Source organism: Mercurialis annua, linkage group LG1-X (assembly GCF_937616625.2).
Source record: "Mercurialis annua linkage group LG1-X, ddMerAnnu1.2, whole genome shotgun sequence".
NCBI classification, from domain to species: domain Eukaryota; kingdom Viridiplantae; phylum Streptophyta; class Magnoliopsida; order Malpighiales; family Euphorbiaceae; genus Mercurialis; species Mercurialis annua.
The window spans coordinates 8,564,042-8,581,411 of record NC_065570.1 but is presented as its reverse complement, the minus strand read 5'-3'; the positions used below and the strand labels follow the sequence as shown (position 1 = coordinate 8,581,411).

Below are 17,370 nucleotides of genomic sequence, written 5' to 3'. Positions count from 1 at the left end.
TGTCGGCTTATAAAAATCAATTTTTCTTAAATAAAATTAGCTTGATAGAAAGCAATAATATAAGACTAATTAAAACATAGTATAAACTAATTACTGTAAAAAAATAAAGGACACGTCAGTTTTTAGTGGTTCAACAACCGCTTACATCTCATCTTTGAGTATTCCACTATGAGTTCTTATTTCAGGCTAGAAACAAAATCTTTGAAATACAACACTAAAAACTATCCTATTTAACATGAATTTCCCTACTTTGATTTTTTCAAGAACCGGAAACTTTACAACTAGCAAACCCACAAATCAAAGAATTATTGTCCGGTAAGCGAAGTAGAAAAAGTATCACCTAAATATTTACAAAACCTTTCACAAACAGATTGTTCTTTTAGTGCATCTCATATGGTATCCAGGCGTAGAGGAACCATACCAATCCATAAAAGAACCTCACTAGTATATATATGCTAGTAGGTATTATGAGTTTAAAAAAATACTAATGAATGAAGCTCAATAAACCAATGAATAAATGATTCAGTATAAAACTCTCACTTGTAGATTTTCTCTCAAAATGTCACTTAAAAGAATAGACAAAAAGTTGTAATCTTTATAAACCAATAGGATATTTTCTCAAAAGATTATGTTCAATCCACGTTTACTGTGCTACAAGATAAACCAAAACATTTTAATAACATTTCAAAAATGAGGCTAATAATCACCCATGGCCCCTTAACTTTGGGGATACGGGCGCTAAACCCCCTATTGTTTAAAAACGGGCGCTAAACCCCCTGATCTTTGTGGCGGCGCTCACAAAAGCCCTTTTGCTTCAAATATGACGAAAATACCCCTGGCGCCGTTTTTTCAGTCAATTGTCATTCTTAAAAAAAAAATCTGACACTGTCATATCATCTGACACGTCAGAAATATACCTTAAAAATTTCAAAAACCTAAAATACCCTCAATTTAATTTAGAAAAAGACAAAATAAATAAATCAACCCAATCTAAATTAAAAGATGAACCCAACACCCGACCGGACCACACCCACCCGACCACCCGACCACCACCGAAAAATTTTCCGGTCATCTTCTCTATTGAAGATGACCGGAAAATTTTTCCGGCCATCTTCCGAATCTGTTCCTCAAGAACAGATCCGTCGCGGATCTGTTCTTGAGGAACAGATCGTGCGATCTGTTCCTCAAGAGGAACAGATCTGCTGATCCGTTCCTTTTGGTGACCGGAAAATTTTCCGGTCATCATTCACTCGGAGAAGATGACCGGAAAATTTTCCGGTGGTGGTCGGGTGGCGGCGATGGTTAGATCAGTGATGGGTTGGTTTTGAATGGGTGGTTGGGTTTTGAATGAGTGGTTGGGTTTTTTTATTTTATCAGATATTATATTTAGGGGTGTTTTGGGTATTTTTTTTTTTTTTTGTCTTTTGATGACGTGTCAACTGACACTTGGTGCTGTCAATTTTTTTTTTCTGTTTTAAAAGACAGCCGCCAAACAAAAGACGGCGACAGTGGTATTTTCGTTCAAAAGGGCTTTTGTGAGCGCCGCCACAAAGATCAAGGGGTTTAGCGCCCGTTTTTAAACATCAGGGGGTTTAGCGCCCGTACCCCCAAAGTTAAGGGGCCATGAGTGATTATTAGTCCAAAAATGAATAGGAGAAGAAACCATGAGGAAAAACTGTTATTAATTTTTTTGTTAAAAATAGTTTCTTGTTGTTTTGGGTTTTTCTTCCCTTTGTCATTTTTCTCCTTAATGATTGTATTTTTGCTGCTGCTTTTTCTATTTACAAACCTTCTAAATTTTTCAGGTTTTATCATTCTTTCAAGAGTTAATAACATATAAAACAACCATCTTTACACGAAACTTCAAAAATAACACGACCTTTAAAACGTGTCAATTCAGTGCATCACATTTTATTTTATTTTTTCAAAAACAGCATGAGCACATTTTTAGATAAAATCTCGCTGACTTGAATACCCAGGGAGTGCCACGTGTATTGCCACGTCGGCAAAAATGCCACTAAAAATACCGATGTTTTTGAAAATAAATGAAAGGTGGTGTCCTGAATTAACACGTTTTAAAAAGTCGTGTTATTTTTGAGATTTCATATATAGATGGTAATTTTATTATGTAATTAGCCCTTCTTTCAATCTCTATTTTCAAATCCTATGCATTCTTAAGTGTCATGTTTTTGCTAGTCATGAAACTCGCAAAATCTCTTGGTGGCCTACTTTTATATAGGTGACCAGTTCATATTCATGGCATTTTTTTTATCCACATCGAGCCTCGTTCATGTGGTGAGAATGGTGTGTAACGCCTTTTCTCGTATTTTTGATACGACCGATATCTCTAATTGCGCTCTTAGCAGGAGTGCATTTCTTCATTCTTCAGGCGATGCTTCTTATTCACCTCTCTTGTTTACTTCCTTAGCTTTAGATACTTTATCTTGGATAGCTCTGTCCTTTATCGAGCTCACAATACTTTTAAACGATGCCCGTAAGTTTGAGGATGTAGCTGGCTTATACATCCACAGCTTGTCAAATAACTTGCCTGACCTAATTCCCTTCATAAAGGCTTTTAGCGGTTTGGCCTAGTATATTGGTTAAATACCTGGCTAAAAACTTGTTAAAAGTACAGTTTTTAATTGAACCTGGTTTAACCATTGAACCATTTTGGCACAGTGCTGATAATAATGCACATGATAGCTTTTAGCAGGTTGAGTAGCCTCATGGTTCATAAATCAAGAGACATTGTCTCTCGACTTACAACGTTCGCAAAATGGAAGCTTCATGTTAGAGGGGATGGTTTCCGCCATTATTTCTACTGTTAGGAGGGCGATCTGTTAGCTTCAGCTCTTTTATGTCTAGCCTTGCCTTGAATTTCTTCAATGAGCATGTTATTTTTTTTTTTCAATTCTTCTCTGCCTCATACATTGCTTTCCTTCTGTGGAAAAATTCAAACTCTCCTTTTTCCTTTGGGTTCTTCACCGTTGCAGTTTTCTTAAATGCCTAGAAGATACAACCTGATTTAGTTTTGCCGGAGGTACTCTCTTTGTATGCCTGCTTTTCTAGTGTTTCTCCTTCACTAATAGGCTCGTTGCATATTCGGATTTTGAGTGTTGTTCTTTTTGTTGTTTGTTGGTTACCTCTATATTGATCCAGAATCATCTTGTTCTCTTATTCTGATCTTGGGGTGGAATCACATATTCTTATCTTTAGATGTTGATGCTTTCCAGGTACGGACTAATGGCGTTTTTGGCCTCATAAGCCATCTAATCCAAATTCATCTGGAATTGTTATATCACCTTCATCAAGGCTTTACACTACATGGCGAGAAAACTATTACCGGAGCAAGTTTGTCGGATTCCTCAAGGAACGAAAAATCAATCGGATTTTTAACTGTGGTCTACTCAGTTTTATGATTACGGTGAGTGTCGGTATTGAAATTAATACATGAGTTGACGGCAACAGTCATGTTCTCTTTCAAACTAGAAGATCCAACACCAATTGGCAATTATGCTAGTGGGTGGATCAAGGCGGTGTCCTTTCAAATGCTTCGATCGACTGGTCATTATTCTGGATGATCCCATCAAAGCTTATGATCTTTCAATAGAGTTTGTTGGTTCACAATAAGCTTCCAATCGTAGCTTGGCAAACGTTTCCATAATAGATGGAGTCTAACTTCTTGACGAGGACCTTCAAAACAATGAGGTTAGAACATTAATCAGAGGATGGTTGACTAATAATTACTCCAATGGTAGTCAGACCAGACGTTACTCGCACCTTAAGAGCTTGTAGAATTATAATGATATTGTGTTCTAAATAAGCATACCTTAAACTTTTTATGTACTAGTAAGTCTAGAGCATACACCAGTAATAGCCTATGGCTAAGGCGTTTCCAAATACCGCATGAGATCGTGAGTTGCAACTAACATCTAACAATTAAGACTCTAATAATTGAAACCTTATCTATGTAAAAAAAAAAAATCTAAAGTAGAGCCTAAATACGAAGAGAAACTTACAGAAGTATATAATAATATAGTTTACTTTACATAAATGCTAACAAACTCCATTTTTACGCGTGTACCAAAAAATATGAAAAGTTTACATTTGTGCTCTACCAATAATATATTGACAGTTCATTTTATAAATAAGTATGGGTACATGCTGACGCGCTCAACATGTGTCAGTTCGCTGACGCACGTGTCAGCCTCACTCTTCTTATTTTCTTTGCCAGCTCCCTCTTTCTATTCACATGCTTGTTTTGTTGTTTTTGGCATAATCTACTAGCCTATTAGGTCTCAAAATAATAGTAAAAATAAATTCTTATAATCTTTCCTCTATTTTTAATTTACTTTATTTATTTTATTATTCAACATATAAATATTTTTTATTTCATTTATTTGATAAATATTTATTCAAATAATTTCAAATTTAAATTATTTGAAAACAATATCGTTAAAATATAATAATTATTGATAAATAAATAAAATAATAATTATTATAAATTTTCATTTTATAAAATTATTGAAATCTGATTTTGTTTTTAAAAAATAGATAAAAAAACTTAATATATATATATATATATGTATGTATGTATGTATGTACATACATATATATACATACATACATACATACATACATATATATATATATACATACATACATACATACATATATATTTGATGTGTGTATATAACATTATATAAAATGAACAAATATACATATTTAATAATTATTGATCTTTATAAAATAGACAAATTATGTATATATGATGCATTGATCATACATTATAAATTAAAAAAGATGTATTTACCATATATAAATAGTGTATCAATGATGTCTCCGTAAAAAAAGGTTACAAAATGTCTCAATCACGTTTCATAAATTAATATATAAAAGATGTATATAATATTTTAATATATATTAATTTTTCTATCTGTTACGCATTAAAAGATATTATATTTATATTTCAAAATAAATTTATAGTGTTTTTCATATTAGAAGTATTATGTGTAACATGATTTAAAACATATAAATTATATAAAAAAGATGTATCTAACATGTATTATAATTTGACACTTATTTATTTTAAACAAAATAAACATGTACAAAATTGATTATTTTATATAAACAAATAACATTTTAAAGATAATAAAAATATATGTAGAAAGACATTCCATGAACATCTTTTGTATGTATATCTAAAAAGGTATGTATATCTTAAGTCAGAATGTATCATATTCTCAAAAAAATGTATCATTTATGTATCAAAGACGTATCTAACATGAATTATAATTTGACAATTATTTATTTAAAAAAAAAATTTGTAAACAACATTTAAAGCAGCTAAAAAGTATTCATAGCATATATAAAATTAAAATATTTGTGGTATATGCTTATAAAATGTTTGCATTATATATTGAAGATGTATATAATTTGTATTATAACTTCACACTTTTGTTTTTAGAAAATATATACATATACATTTTAATTATTTCATATAAAGGAAATCAAATACAAAAAAAAACAATTCAAATATATTTTAAAACATATTATATATTTTTTATAAAATTAAATATATAGTCGAAAAAGATTTATCTAAAATATTTGTAAAATGTATCAATGATGTATCCGAAATGTATTTGATGTATATCATATATTTATCAGAGATGTATGAATGATGTATTCGAAATGTATTTGATGTGTATCATAAATTTATTGGAGATGAATCAGATATCATTTATTTATCAGAGATGTATTTCGACCTATGAACTTCTAAGGAAAACATCCCAATAAGTGGTGATACGCGTAACGCGTGTACGATATGAAATAATATAAAACAATTCGGGTAGTCATGACTCAATTCCATGAGTTGAGATCGGCGATAGAGAATCGGCTTCGAAAACCGTAACAATCCTAAATCCTCTATAAATTTTTTCCTTTTCAAATCGTATGTATATAAAAAATACTCCCTCCGTCCCAAAAGAATTGTCCAATTTGAAAAAAAAAACTGTCATAAAACTCTTGTCCACTTTTAAAAAGTAACTAATTTTAACACTCAATTTTCCTATATCACTCTTATTTAAAATCCATCAATGAGTAAATTGAAAGTAAATTGCAAGTAAACCCTATATTATATAGTGCTATGACAAGAAAAGTAAAGAAAATTTTACAAAATACATAAACAACACTCCCTCCATTTTTTTTAGTTGTCCATCTAGAAAAAATTACACATACCAAGACAATGCTCATTTTGTCTTAAATTAAAAAGAAAAATACTAATATAACCCCACTAGTTAATAAATGCTTTCTAAAGTAAAATGTAGAGTCATTTATTAGGCATGAGTAAATTTGAAAAATAAAGATTAAAATCATCTTGAATCTTTAAATGGACAACTATTGGTGGAAAAATACATTTGCCTAAAGTGATAACTAAAAAAAATGAAGCAAGTAATTGTTTTTCTTAAACTGCGTGATAAAATCAAAGTGCACAACTCGATTGGGACGGAAGGAGTACATTTTTAGAAACTCTTTTAAATACATAACAATAGTTATAGAAATCATATTCTAAAAATTCGTTACTACGTGCATAAATTAATATTTTAAAAAGATATATTAAAAATTAAGATTTCATTGTAAATAAAATAATTAAATCAATTATTAATTTATATTAAAAATCATTTATATTACTTCTATTATCTAAGTAATTTATTAATTCTAATCTATACATTTAATTTATTTTTAATATACTGAACTTTTTATATTCCAAAATAAAAATTAAATTAATAATTTTTTTTATTTTTTTTTGCATTTCTATAATATATTTACTATCAACATCCCAATATATACTAAAATTTAATTCTTAAATTATTAATTTATGAAGTATATAAGTATATTATTAATTATTATCATTATAATAAAAAAATAAAAGGTATGTAATAATGTGGTCCCAACAAAAAAAGGAAAGTACTTTGATTTGACATTACTATGATAAAAAGAAAGAATGATTATTATTACCTCTTTTTTTCCCGCCTAATTAAGCCTCGGACAAAGATAAATATTTGTCATTTGTCACTGACGCATTGACGCGCGTCAGATAAGTCAAATGTACCAACTATAATAAAGACATGTGGCGTTATTTCATTGGATACATAAAGTGTGTAAAGCCAAAAAGGTATGCCCTGAAAAGATTTTAAATACTTAGCATTACTGAAAAGATTATCCGTTTTTTGTATTATTCCGTAATTTTTCCAAATACGAATACGTTTCCAAACCCATTTTTTCCAATCTTATTTTATAGAGTATTTATAGTTCGGGTAAGATACCATCATGTCTTCCAAGTTAATAGAAGCGTCTTTAAATAATCATTATCCTTTTCACATTGGACCTCCTTCCAGATAACCATTAGGACATTGAATCCTTATTCGGATAAGATCAAGCTTTTCTAAACCAAGCTGAACTCTATGGCAAATCTTAAGTAGTCCGGCAAAAGTTGGGCAAAACCTTGAGATTTGGTCTTCAATCCGGACTTCTTTAGGAGTCGGTTTCTATTATATGGATGACAGGTTTCGAATCTCAAGATCCGGTATCCATTACGAGCCAGCAGTGGAGAAATGACAGCCTAAGTATTCTAAGAATGCAAACTAACTGAACTTATTATCCAGTGTCCTACTGCCCTTAGTCAAAAAAATTAATTTCGGTTTCAAATGATAGAAAACGGAGGAAACAGGAAAGACATCTTAAAGGAGAAATTTAAAAAGGTCAATAGCATGGAGAATACGAAGAATGAATAAAAAACGATATACGTATTAATATATACTTGCCCTTAACTACATAACCCAGAAAGATAGGGCAAAACTAAAAGAATTGAATGAGCAAAAGCAAAACAAATATGCCCATCTCTCAATAAGAGAGACAAAATTGCAGAAGAGGGCGAAAGAAAACATACATTTGCTTCAAGCAAAGAGCTAACTATGGTTTTACTAGAACCTGCATTCTAAATTTGCAATTTTGTAGATCTCAAAAATACATTTGACCTGTCAGTGGTTTTGTCAGCAATTCCAATTGTGTGGTGTTTTCAAGAAACATGATGCCCGTTCTTCTGTTGCCGTGAAGATGGTAGACTTTGTGAACCACTGCATACTACTTCTTCCTTTGATCGTTTATTCGGAATAGATTGTGGCAATCTGAAAGTTGAAAAACAACCAGATTTATAAAATGAAAGCAACCAAGACAATTATTGATTTCAATATAAAATTGGCTAAACCCGTTTTAAGGTCCTTAAACTTTTATTTTTTGGTTCATCAAGTCCTTCAACTTTTATTTGGCTTTCTCAAATCCTTAAACTTTCATTTTTTGGTTCATTAGGTCCCTCAACTTCTATTTGACTTTCTCGGGTCCTTAAACTTTTGTTTTTTTGGTTCTTTAGGTCCTTAAACGTTAAGGACCCAATGAACCAAAAAATAAACAATTAGGGACTTGAGAAAGGCAAATAAAAGTAGGACCTGATGAACCAGAAAATAAAAGTTTAAGGACCCGAAGAAGTCAAATAGAAGTTAAGGGACCTCATGAACCAAAAATGTAAAGTTTAGGGACCTCAAAATAGGTTTAGCCTATAAAATTCTGCACAATTCACACCATAATATAGGTCTCGGAAACAAGCTGGAAAATATAATAATTTATAAGATGTCTTGGTACGTTATGACCTTGGACACCAATCCAAAAATAATAATTAACCCGCACTAATAAAAAAAATAAGATGTCTGACAGAAAATTCACACTATCCAAAAATTCCAAAACCGTCTAATATCAACAAACTGTTTTAAGACCTTCGATTTAAATGCAATAAATGAGATAGTACTCATTAATTGCTGAGAAGAGCAGAATGAAACAAAAAATGAAAAGAACCTTTCTTGTTACCTAGGGGAGTTGGCACGTTTCCGCTGTCGCTGATTCATGGAGCTTGAAGAAGTGATTCCAGGTTCAATTTCTGTGTCCTGTAAATCATTTTTGAACCATGCAACAGATTAAAACTCTAGCATTTCATGCAAATACAGCTTCTGGTATCCTACAGATCTAGAGAAAAAAAGGGGGTGTAACAAATTTCTCTTTCAAATATACATGTTTTGTATAATTCTCCCAATTTCATTCTAGGTAATTAAACAAAATAAATTTGCAAAGTACTAAAAACTAACATGACAAACCAACTCTTGCAGAAAGATAAAAAGAAAAAAGAAAGTGCTAATTCAACATAGGAATACTTGGATAATGGGTAGAAACTAGGGTCTGACCACCAAGTCCTTACCTTTAAAACAGGAATAAATGGAGACTGCATAGCGCAGCAATAGCAGACATGAAGCCAGCTCACTCCCTTCACTATTTAGCTTCCACATCTTGGTGCATTGCAAAATCCACAAAAGGAGTGGTTTCTCTCCGGATAACCACTACCCCTCAACGGGAAATTTCTTGCCCACATACCCGTTATCCAAGCATCACCTATGTTTTTGAACAAATAAATCAAATTAAGTAATGAGAGCATCATCAAAATATCCCCACCTCAGGAGAACGTTCTTTAGTTAATCCATCTTCTGATACTGCTTCACTTGATTCGGGATGGACAATGTCCCATAGGAATCCATTCTCATTCCCGCAGGTCAGCTTATCGAAATCATGGTCAACTGCTCCAGAATTAGGTGGAATATATGACACATACTTATCTGCAAACAAATATGTTGAACATCAACAAACATGTTTCATTTCAAACTACACACAGAACAATAAACCATTTCTCTTCAATGTATACATAGAGAAGGTCATGAATAATGCCAGAAAATAAACTGAAGAAAAATCTTACCTGCCAAGCAGCGAAGTGCATTATCAGCTGCTTGCTGATGTGCATCCTTCCTAGTCTTGCCCATCCCAACACCTATCTTTTCACCCGTGAACAGAACCTTCATTCATTTAAGTAAAAAGTGAGATTATTGAAGAGTAGAATAGCACAGTAATCCAAGCTACAGGCAAAGGGGGCAGAGAAACATGGATGCCATTTATAGCAGATGTCGACAAAAAATAAATTGAAAAGAGAAACAATTATTTTACAAAATGTGGTCTTCCTTTGGTCAAATTTAAATGCAGAAGTAAGCAGCAGTCCTACAATTAATCGTCAATCATATCGATACAACAAACAAGACCGTAGTTCCATCACATGGTATCATCTGACTACGACATTATAAACAACAAAATCATGCCAAAACAAATTCGATAACAATAAGTAAAAAGAACAAGATTTTAGGAAATCATTCTAGCCATAAAGTCTGAATGTGAAACGCATGGACAAAATTGTCCAGCTAACAAACAAAGATGGTATGACTCCCGACTCTAAAACTCGCAAATCACAAGTTGCATTAGTAACTTTTAATAACTATACAAAAATAATTACATTACTTTGGGCAATTAAAACTTGGTCATTATCTAATCCATGCAAAATGAGCATTTCACAAGTTTAAGCACCAAGCTCACAAGAAAATATACGATATTCAGCAACAGATAGAGATATTTAGAGCATTCTATAATGTAATTAAAAAATGATTACCAAGCCAAAATTGTAGAGAATTAACAATTGGAGGCGAAAAAATATTGTAGAAATATAGCATCAAAAGCATTTTCTACTGACCTCGACAGAAAATTGCAAATCCTTACTGGTGCTTACAACAGACCTAAACTCAACCTGCAGCCAGCAAAACCATTGATAAACCTCAGAAAAAAAAACACAAGGAATCATTATCAAGGCCTTGACCATAATTACCTTTGAGTTACATCTTCGTCCAATTTCTTGAAGAGCTCCAATAGACAATGGGGATGGCAGAAGATTCAATTTTAAAGCTTCAGTTTGAGACTCTCTGCTATTAGAGGAAACAAGATTCTGCGGGACACCAACATCTACAAGAAATTGGAGCAAACAATTAGCATGGAAGTTGGTATCTACTGCCCAATAAAATGCCTCACAGTATTTTAAGGATTTTTTCATATTTCAATTTCAGTAAAGTGCCATTTAAGAAGTTGTACAGACGAAAGAGTTCATCAACGACAGAGCCATCAAATGAAAGCGTTTAAACACACCCCTCAATAGTTTTAGTTAATTTTATGCTCCCTTCGAACTCTTCATTCGTTCAATCAGGCCTTCTAAATTCTCATATTAATTGAGATTAAGTCCTTCCACAGTTTGATCACAATCAATCCAATTGAACTGACATGGCCATCCAAAAATCTTTCCACTAGGGACTTGATTGGCTAGACTGATGCTGGATTAAGAACCTTACATAAGAGGGTTTGCACTTGGCTTAAGAGATCATTGTGACAGCAGCTGGCTTACTGGTAGGACTGCTGTTTCCTCTTCATCTATATTTGGTGTTTTCAAGCAGGTGGCTAACTGTCTTTCTACTGCTTTCAAATGACAGCAGCTATTGCACCCCTGGTCCCTTGATCATTCAGGTAACACTTGTTACGTGTACTTTCTCTTACTTAATATTCCTACTGCTCTCCTCTCCTCTCCTCTCTTGCTATCCATTCTCTCATTTGTCTCAGTTATCCACCTATTATTTATTTACTTACACTTGTTTTCTTTTATCTCTCTTGTTTAGTCATTCTTTCTCCCTCTGTCTAGCCATCTCTCTCTCTCTACGATATTTTGACAAATCTCATTCTCACTTTAGCAAACTCTACATTTGTTATTAAGCTGACTACTCTATTTCAATTTAAAAATAAAAACAAATATATTAGTTGAAAGTTATTCATGTAAGACCAGGTTTATATATTTGGACTACTGAACCACATACACAAAATAAATATCTGAGAAATGTAGTGGATGCTGCAACTATCAAACTATTCCATCCATCCCATAATTACAAGTCCTATTTGCCATTTTCGTCCCAAATCATAGTCCATTTTAGCATAATTATTTTTTTTCTTTCCTATTATACCCTCATTTTAATATAAAATATTCACTACAGCACCATTTCTCGAAAAAAGACTTCATCCATGCAACCTTAGCACCATAAATGATTGCACCAACGTACTAATCCAGTTGTCTGGGTTTTGAAATGAAAAATACCATAGTAACTGACAGCTCCATACCTGCTAAATTGCTTCCAGGAAGAAGATTTTGTTTCTGCAAGTCATGTCCAGCAAATACCTGCATTCGGCAAAATCTCACTAATTTATCATGCTCAAAGAAATCTATCAACTTTGAATCTAAAAACTATTTTCCAATTAAATCAACTGGCTTCTAAAAAAACCTCTTCATTCTTCATTTGAGGAGCCTGCAAGACAGAACCTGTGGAACTAGATGCTGTGCTATGAGCAAATGGATTAACATGTGTTCTCAGCTTATCAGATTTCAGTGAATCGCTTTCCTGAGAAAATCCTGAAGATCGAAGGTTTATTTGTGCTCTGCTGGTATCCTCTTCCACCAACCAGCCTCCTTGTGGCTGTATAGATGATGATGACGGCAATGGCGCGGGTACCCTGGCCAGAAGAGGAGGTTGACCTGAAGTTTGATTCCTTAAATCTCGTCTCACAGGAGGACCAAGCAAACTAGGTTCTGAAAGACAAATATACTGATTATTAAAACCTTTAACAAATTATTATAATATCACATATAAAGCCATCAACGTCAAGAATGAGTAAAGAAAATCTCATTATTCATACTTTGTGAAGGAATTAGTGGAGTGGAAAATACTGCTGGTCCAACAACATTTGGAAGTATGGCGACAGGCGGCTGGATGATTTCAGATCTCAACTCGGGGCTATTTGTCATGGAATGACTAGCTGAATCAGTACCATTCTTCTCATCCTGATGCACATACAAATTAAGGACAGCACAATAGATATATTAAATTTCTATTAATGCAGAAAATGTAACAGAGACAGAAAACATTTAAAACTTCTAAGCAAAGGTATAATATGTTTTTTTGTCCACCAATTAGTTAGAAGCAGAAGATGAAATAACATTTAGCCTTTATGACTCCCCAAACAAAGTAAGTGAGCCTTTAGTGATTAGGATCCAGTGCATAAACTTACATATTGGTTGTTCAGCCTCCGCTCAACTTCAGCACCACTCATTCCTTCATTAAAATGACCATTACCATTGGGTACAAAACCAGCATCCTACATGTCAGAAACACAAACTGTATAAAAATTTATATTTGTATGTGTATATATATGTATGTATGTATGTATACGTGTGTGTGAGTGTGTGTCGCGCGCGTGTGTATGTATATATATATATATGTATGTATATAAAAAGCATGACCTATATTATTGAAGGAGAAGATACCTCAGACATCATGTAATTGCTCACATCTGGAGCAGGAGGCAATGTAACAACCTCATCTTCATAAAAGACTCCAGAGATCCTTCGTAATAAACTCTCATCAAACTCCCTACAAAATATAAAGCATCAGAAATAAGAAAGCAATAAGGGAAAATAAATTATATATTTTTAGATAAACAATTTGATCTAAGGAAGTTGAAAGCACTTACTTGAAAAAACAACCTCTGACGTTGCATGCAACATTTCTCGCCACACAGAGGACTGGGACAGCATTTGCTGTCTGCACATACAATAGAGAGAGAGAAAAAAATAAATGGAGAATCTTGAAAGAAAAATAAATATAAAAAAACGAGTCAATTAATAAGTTCACGCATGCTAAATTCCATAATTCCCGCACCTCTGCTTGAGGAGCATAGTAAGGTGTGAAAGCTGGAACTACATGAACTCGCGGTTGATCCTTGTCTTCCCAAACCTTTGACCTATCATCAATTACCATTGCCATTTTTGGATGGCACGTGCCATCTTGAAAGACATTTGTCAAAGATTTCCTGGAACCTGTCAGAAACAGTAGAAGAAGTTAAATTTGGCATCAAGTAGAAAGAAAATGGGTGACATGATCCAATAGCAAAACTAAAAAAAAAACTTCTCTTGACTGCAGGTTGTTTAATGTGTTATACAAATTCAAATTGATAACTTCTTTGATGATCAACCAGACACTTCCGTATAAGAAAATAAATGAACTAGAGGATACCAAAACCTAATTTCAGCAAATTAACTCATAATAAATATCTAATTTCATTTTGATAATGAACAGTATAATATAATATAAAACAAAAATCAAATAATATTCAAAATTGTATATATTCTTCACTTGCCTGATTTAACACAAACAACACGATCCTGCAGTTGCTTTGACTCTATCAAGTGCGACCCTGGGTCAAGAAGCCTCCACATTTCAAAGGCATAATCTCTTTCAGCCATCGTACAGACATAAACTTCAAATCTTTTGCGTCCTTTGGCAGTTAAATAACTTCGTAAATCCTCCCAGGCAGGCCTCAACCTCACAAGCACACTAGTATCACGAATCTATACAAAGAAATGAGCAATAAACATAAGAAATCCACATGCACATGGCTAACAATTAGTTAAGTGGAATATAGCTGTTCAACTTGTTGAGATAAAGCCATTGAAAACGAGCAAGAACTTAAGGAATTCAGTGTCTTTGCGAGTATAAGCCTACAAAGCTAAAATATGTTAAGGAGAAACAAACGCAATAGACAAGGCTCTTTATGATCCAAAGTAACTCTGTCAAAGTCAATGATCAAGCACCTACAATAACTTCCAAGATCAATTTTAGAGCTACCCACAAACATGCAAAACTTACCTGCTCAACAAGTTTATAACAAAAACGAAAAATGTACGACTTATAAACTGCCTACTCTAGAAATTTATAGCCCGGCACAGATCAAAAGAGCAAATGGAATCCTGCAAAAAAACCACCTTACTTTGAAAAGTCAGCAAAAAGAAGCCAACACAGGCCAGAAATCACTAATTAGTCTTATTAAATCTTGACACTTTTATGGTTATTCTAAGGGTTAATGTTAAAAAAAGTCACGAACTTTACACGTTTTCTCATTTTAATCACGCAGTTTAAATTTTCTTATTTTCATGCACAAAGTACCTTTTTTCTCAAATTCATTCATTGGTGTGAAATGACCTCCACATCAGCAAATTACACCAATGTAGTCGTGACACCTCAGCAACGTGTATGAATTTGAGAAACAGCGGTAGTTCGTGCATGAAAATGAGAAAATTTAAACTGCGTGATTAAAATGAGAAAACGTGTAAAGTTGGTGAATTTTTATGACATTAACCCTTATTCTAATATATTCAAGGACATGTATCCACTCTCTAGGACATAAAAACAAATCAGAAAAATGGGAAACATTGTTGCATGGTTCAAAGCAAGCTACATGGCACTGTATCAGCACAAGATTATGTGGCACTATATCAGCACATGTTGCCAGATTTTGATTTTATTTTGACCAGATGTTAAAATTGGAGAAAGAAAATCAAAATACAGAGTTCAATTTTAAAAGAACTGGATTTAATTGAATGTTCAGGATTTTTCTCAGCATTTCGGCCAAAAAAAATGATGAGTTTCTGTAGCTGAGAATGTTTGACTAACTACCCAGAGCTGTCTGAAGTATATAATGCTAATTTAACATTATAAAATGATAGAAATCCATAACCAGATATCCGATTAAGATGCAAATTGCAAGGGGAGGATGTAGCCTCTTCTAATAACACTAGGTTGTTAAAGTAAGTGTAGGACAATGATCAAACTAAACACTTTTATTCACTTAAGTAAAGATGAAATCAAGTGACAGTAACACTATAACAAACAGCTCAAAAATTAAAGAATTTTAAGGTATACAATGTAATTCATGCTACAACTCGTAATTCTTTCTAAGAATTGTTCTTAGACACACCCAACCTTAAATTTTCATTTCACTAGAATACCTTTCAGGTAATCAGACTACTAATGCTATCATTAAAGTTTCCACAAAAGGAATCAAATGCAAAAAAATCACAAGCAAACATAAATAAGTCGATCTGTACCTCGGGATTGATACGAGTGAGAACAATGTTTTTATCTTGCAATCTAATCACAGGTCTAGCACGTCTCTCCTGAGTTTCAGACGATAACGGAACCTCCTCAAATTGAACTTTCAACATTTTCCCATTATCCATAACATAATCACTCTCAGTATACTGCTTCAACAACATCCTATCATCCATATACCTTTTCAACTCAGCCGACATTCCAGAAATCCGCATAGGATCAGTCTCGCGAGCAATCCAAGCCCTAATAGCCTCAATTCTATCTTCAAAAGACTTCATAGTATTGGCAACAATTAAAGTCTCATCAAGATCAAACACAATAGACAAACACCGCAAATTAAGCATTCCTAAACACGAATCGTAAAGACCTAAAGGTACAGGAAAGCACCAAAAACACGGAAACTTCTTCTGCTTACTCGGCATTGCTACTAAATGTATCTCCTCGTTTCCAATCAACACCACCGCAGTCTGCAATCAACAAAATCAAACATACTTCAAATATTTAATTAAATAAGCTCAAATTATAAACAAAAAAACATCGAAAATCGCGATAAAATCGACCTTTGATTCGTAAAAGCAACACGAGTGAAGTTTGATTAAATTCGGCTGTTCAATTGGAAATGACGATTCGAGTTTACATCTAACGGAATAAGAAGAAATCGTCTGTAAAATTGAAAGCGGCGGACACCGCTCGCCGCTTTGAGAAATCCGATGGATTCGTATCTCGTTGTTTGGGAACTGGAAATTCATGTCCGTTGCAGGAATAACATCTAATTCTCCTAATAATAGGTCTCCGTCGAACACCTTGGATTTAAACCCTAACCGGTTCATTTCCGTCAGAGGAATTTGAATCAAGAACGCCGGAAAATTTCGGAGAGAAAAAAGAATTGCAGCGGAAGATTTAAGAGATGATGAAATGTGAAGAAATTTAAGTGTGTTTTTTTTTTGCTTGTTTTATTTCTGGCGTTTTAACATCACTCGCTCGCTGCTCTTCTTTTTCTCTTTCTTGTTTTTTTTTTTTTCTCCCTCGCTATTTGGTCTGAGGTTTTAAATGGGGAGGTGGGGGTGGGTATTTATAGGCGGAGTGGTGGTGGAGGAATTGCCATTGAATTTGGTATGATTTACTAAAATACCTGATCGTATGGATTATTTGGTTTGGACAAGGAGGAGATGAGATGTAGGCCATTCCGTCGTCCGCGTGGCGGTTGATGCTGTGAAGGAAAGGAGGGGGAGCAGCTTTGAGCCGCATCAGCCTTACCCGATTTTTGTTTGAACAAAGGGTCAACGCCCCTCCTGAACTTGTGACACGGGGTCAGCTAACCCAATTTATACTTTTTTGAACAACTAACCGCGAAACTCTTCATTTTTAATCGAATAACCCCATAATTTATATTTTTATTTTAAAAAATAAATTT

At 33.4% G+C, this 17,370-nt stretch overlaps 1 protein-coding gene across 2 annotated transcripts; it reads right to left on the bottom strand.

Moving 5' to 3' along the window:
• Positions 1–7,770: 7,770 nt before the first annotated feature.
• Positions 7,771–17,157, bottom strand: LOC126653884 (RNA polymerase II C-terminal domain phosphatase-like 2). 2 transcript variants are annotated; one of them, XM_050347878.2, is made up of 16 exons: positions 16,517–17,155; positions 15,953–16,423; positions 14,206–14,416; positions 13,728–13,885; positions 13,540–13,610; positions 13,334–13,439; positions 13,078–13,164; positions 12,706–12,850; positions 12,294–12,598; positions 12,133–12,190; positions 10,805–10,938; positions 10,673–10,726; positions 9,854–9,950; positions 9,556–9,716; positions 8,920–8,996; positions 7,771–8,186 (listed from the first exon to the last, which is right to left on the bottom strand). In XM_050347878.2, exons 1-16 carry the CDS (start codon positions 16,784–16,786, stop codon positions 8,078–8,080), a joined length of 2,514 nt encoding a protein of 837 aa, XP_050203835.1. In that variant the 5' UTR covers positions 16,787–17,155; the 3' UTR covers positions 7,771–8,077. The 2 variants fall into 2 exon arrangements, 1 of the variants encoding a protein (XP_050203835.1); XR_007632348.2 differs by having other exon boundaries at positions 8,133–8,186; positions 9,305–9,716; positions 16,517–17,157.
• Between the last annotated feature and the right edge of the window lie 213 nt (positions 17,158–17,370).

Bases quoted from the DNA above. Each gene is read 5' to 3' on its own strand.
- LOC126653884 (XM_050347878.2), bottom strand. From the start codon at position 16,786: ATGAACCGGTTAGGGTTTAAATCCAAGGTGTTCGACGGAGACCTATTA. The intron at 14,417-15,952 runs GTACAGATCGAC...TTCTTTGTATAG, and splicing joins TCACTCGTATCAATCCCGAG to ATTCGTGATACTAGTGTGCT. The intron at 12,851-13,077 runs GTAAGTTTATGC...TATGTGCATCAG, and splicing joins GGAGGCTGAACAACCAATAT to GATGAGAAGAATGGTACTGA.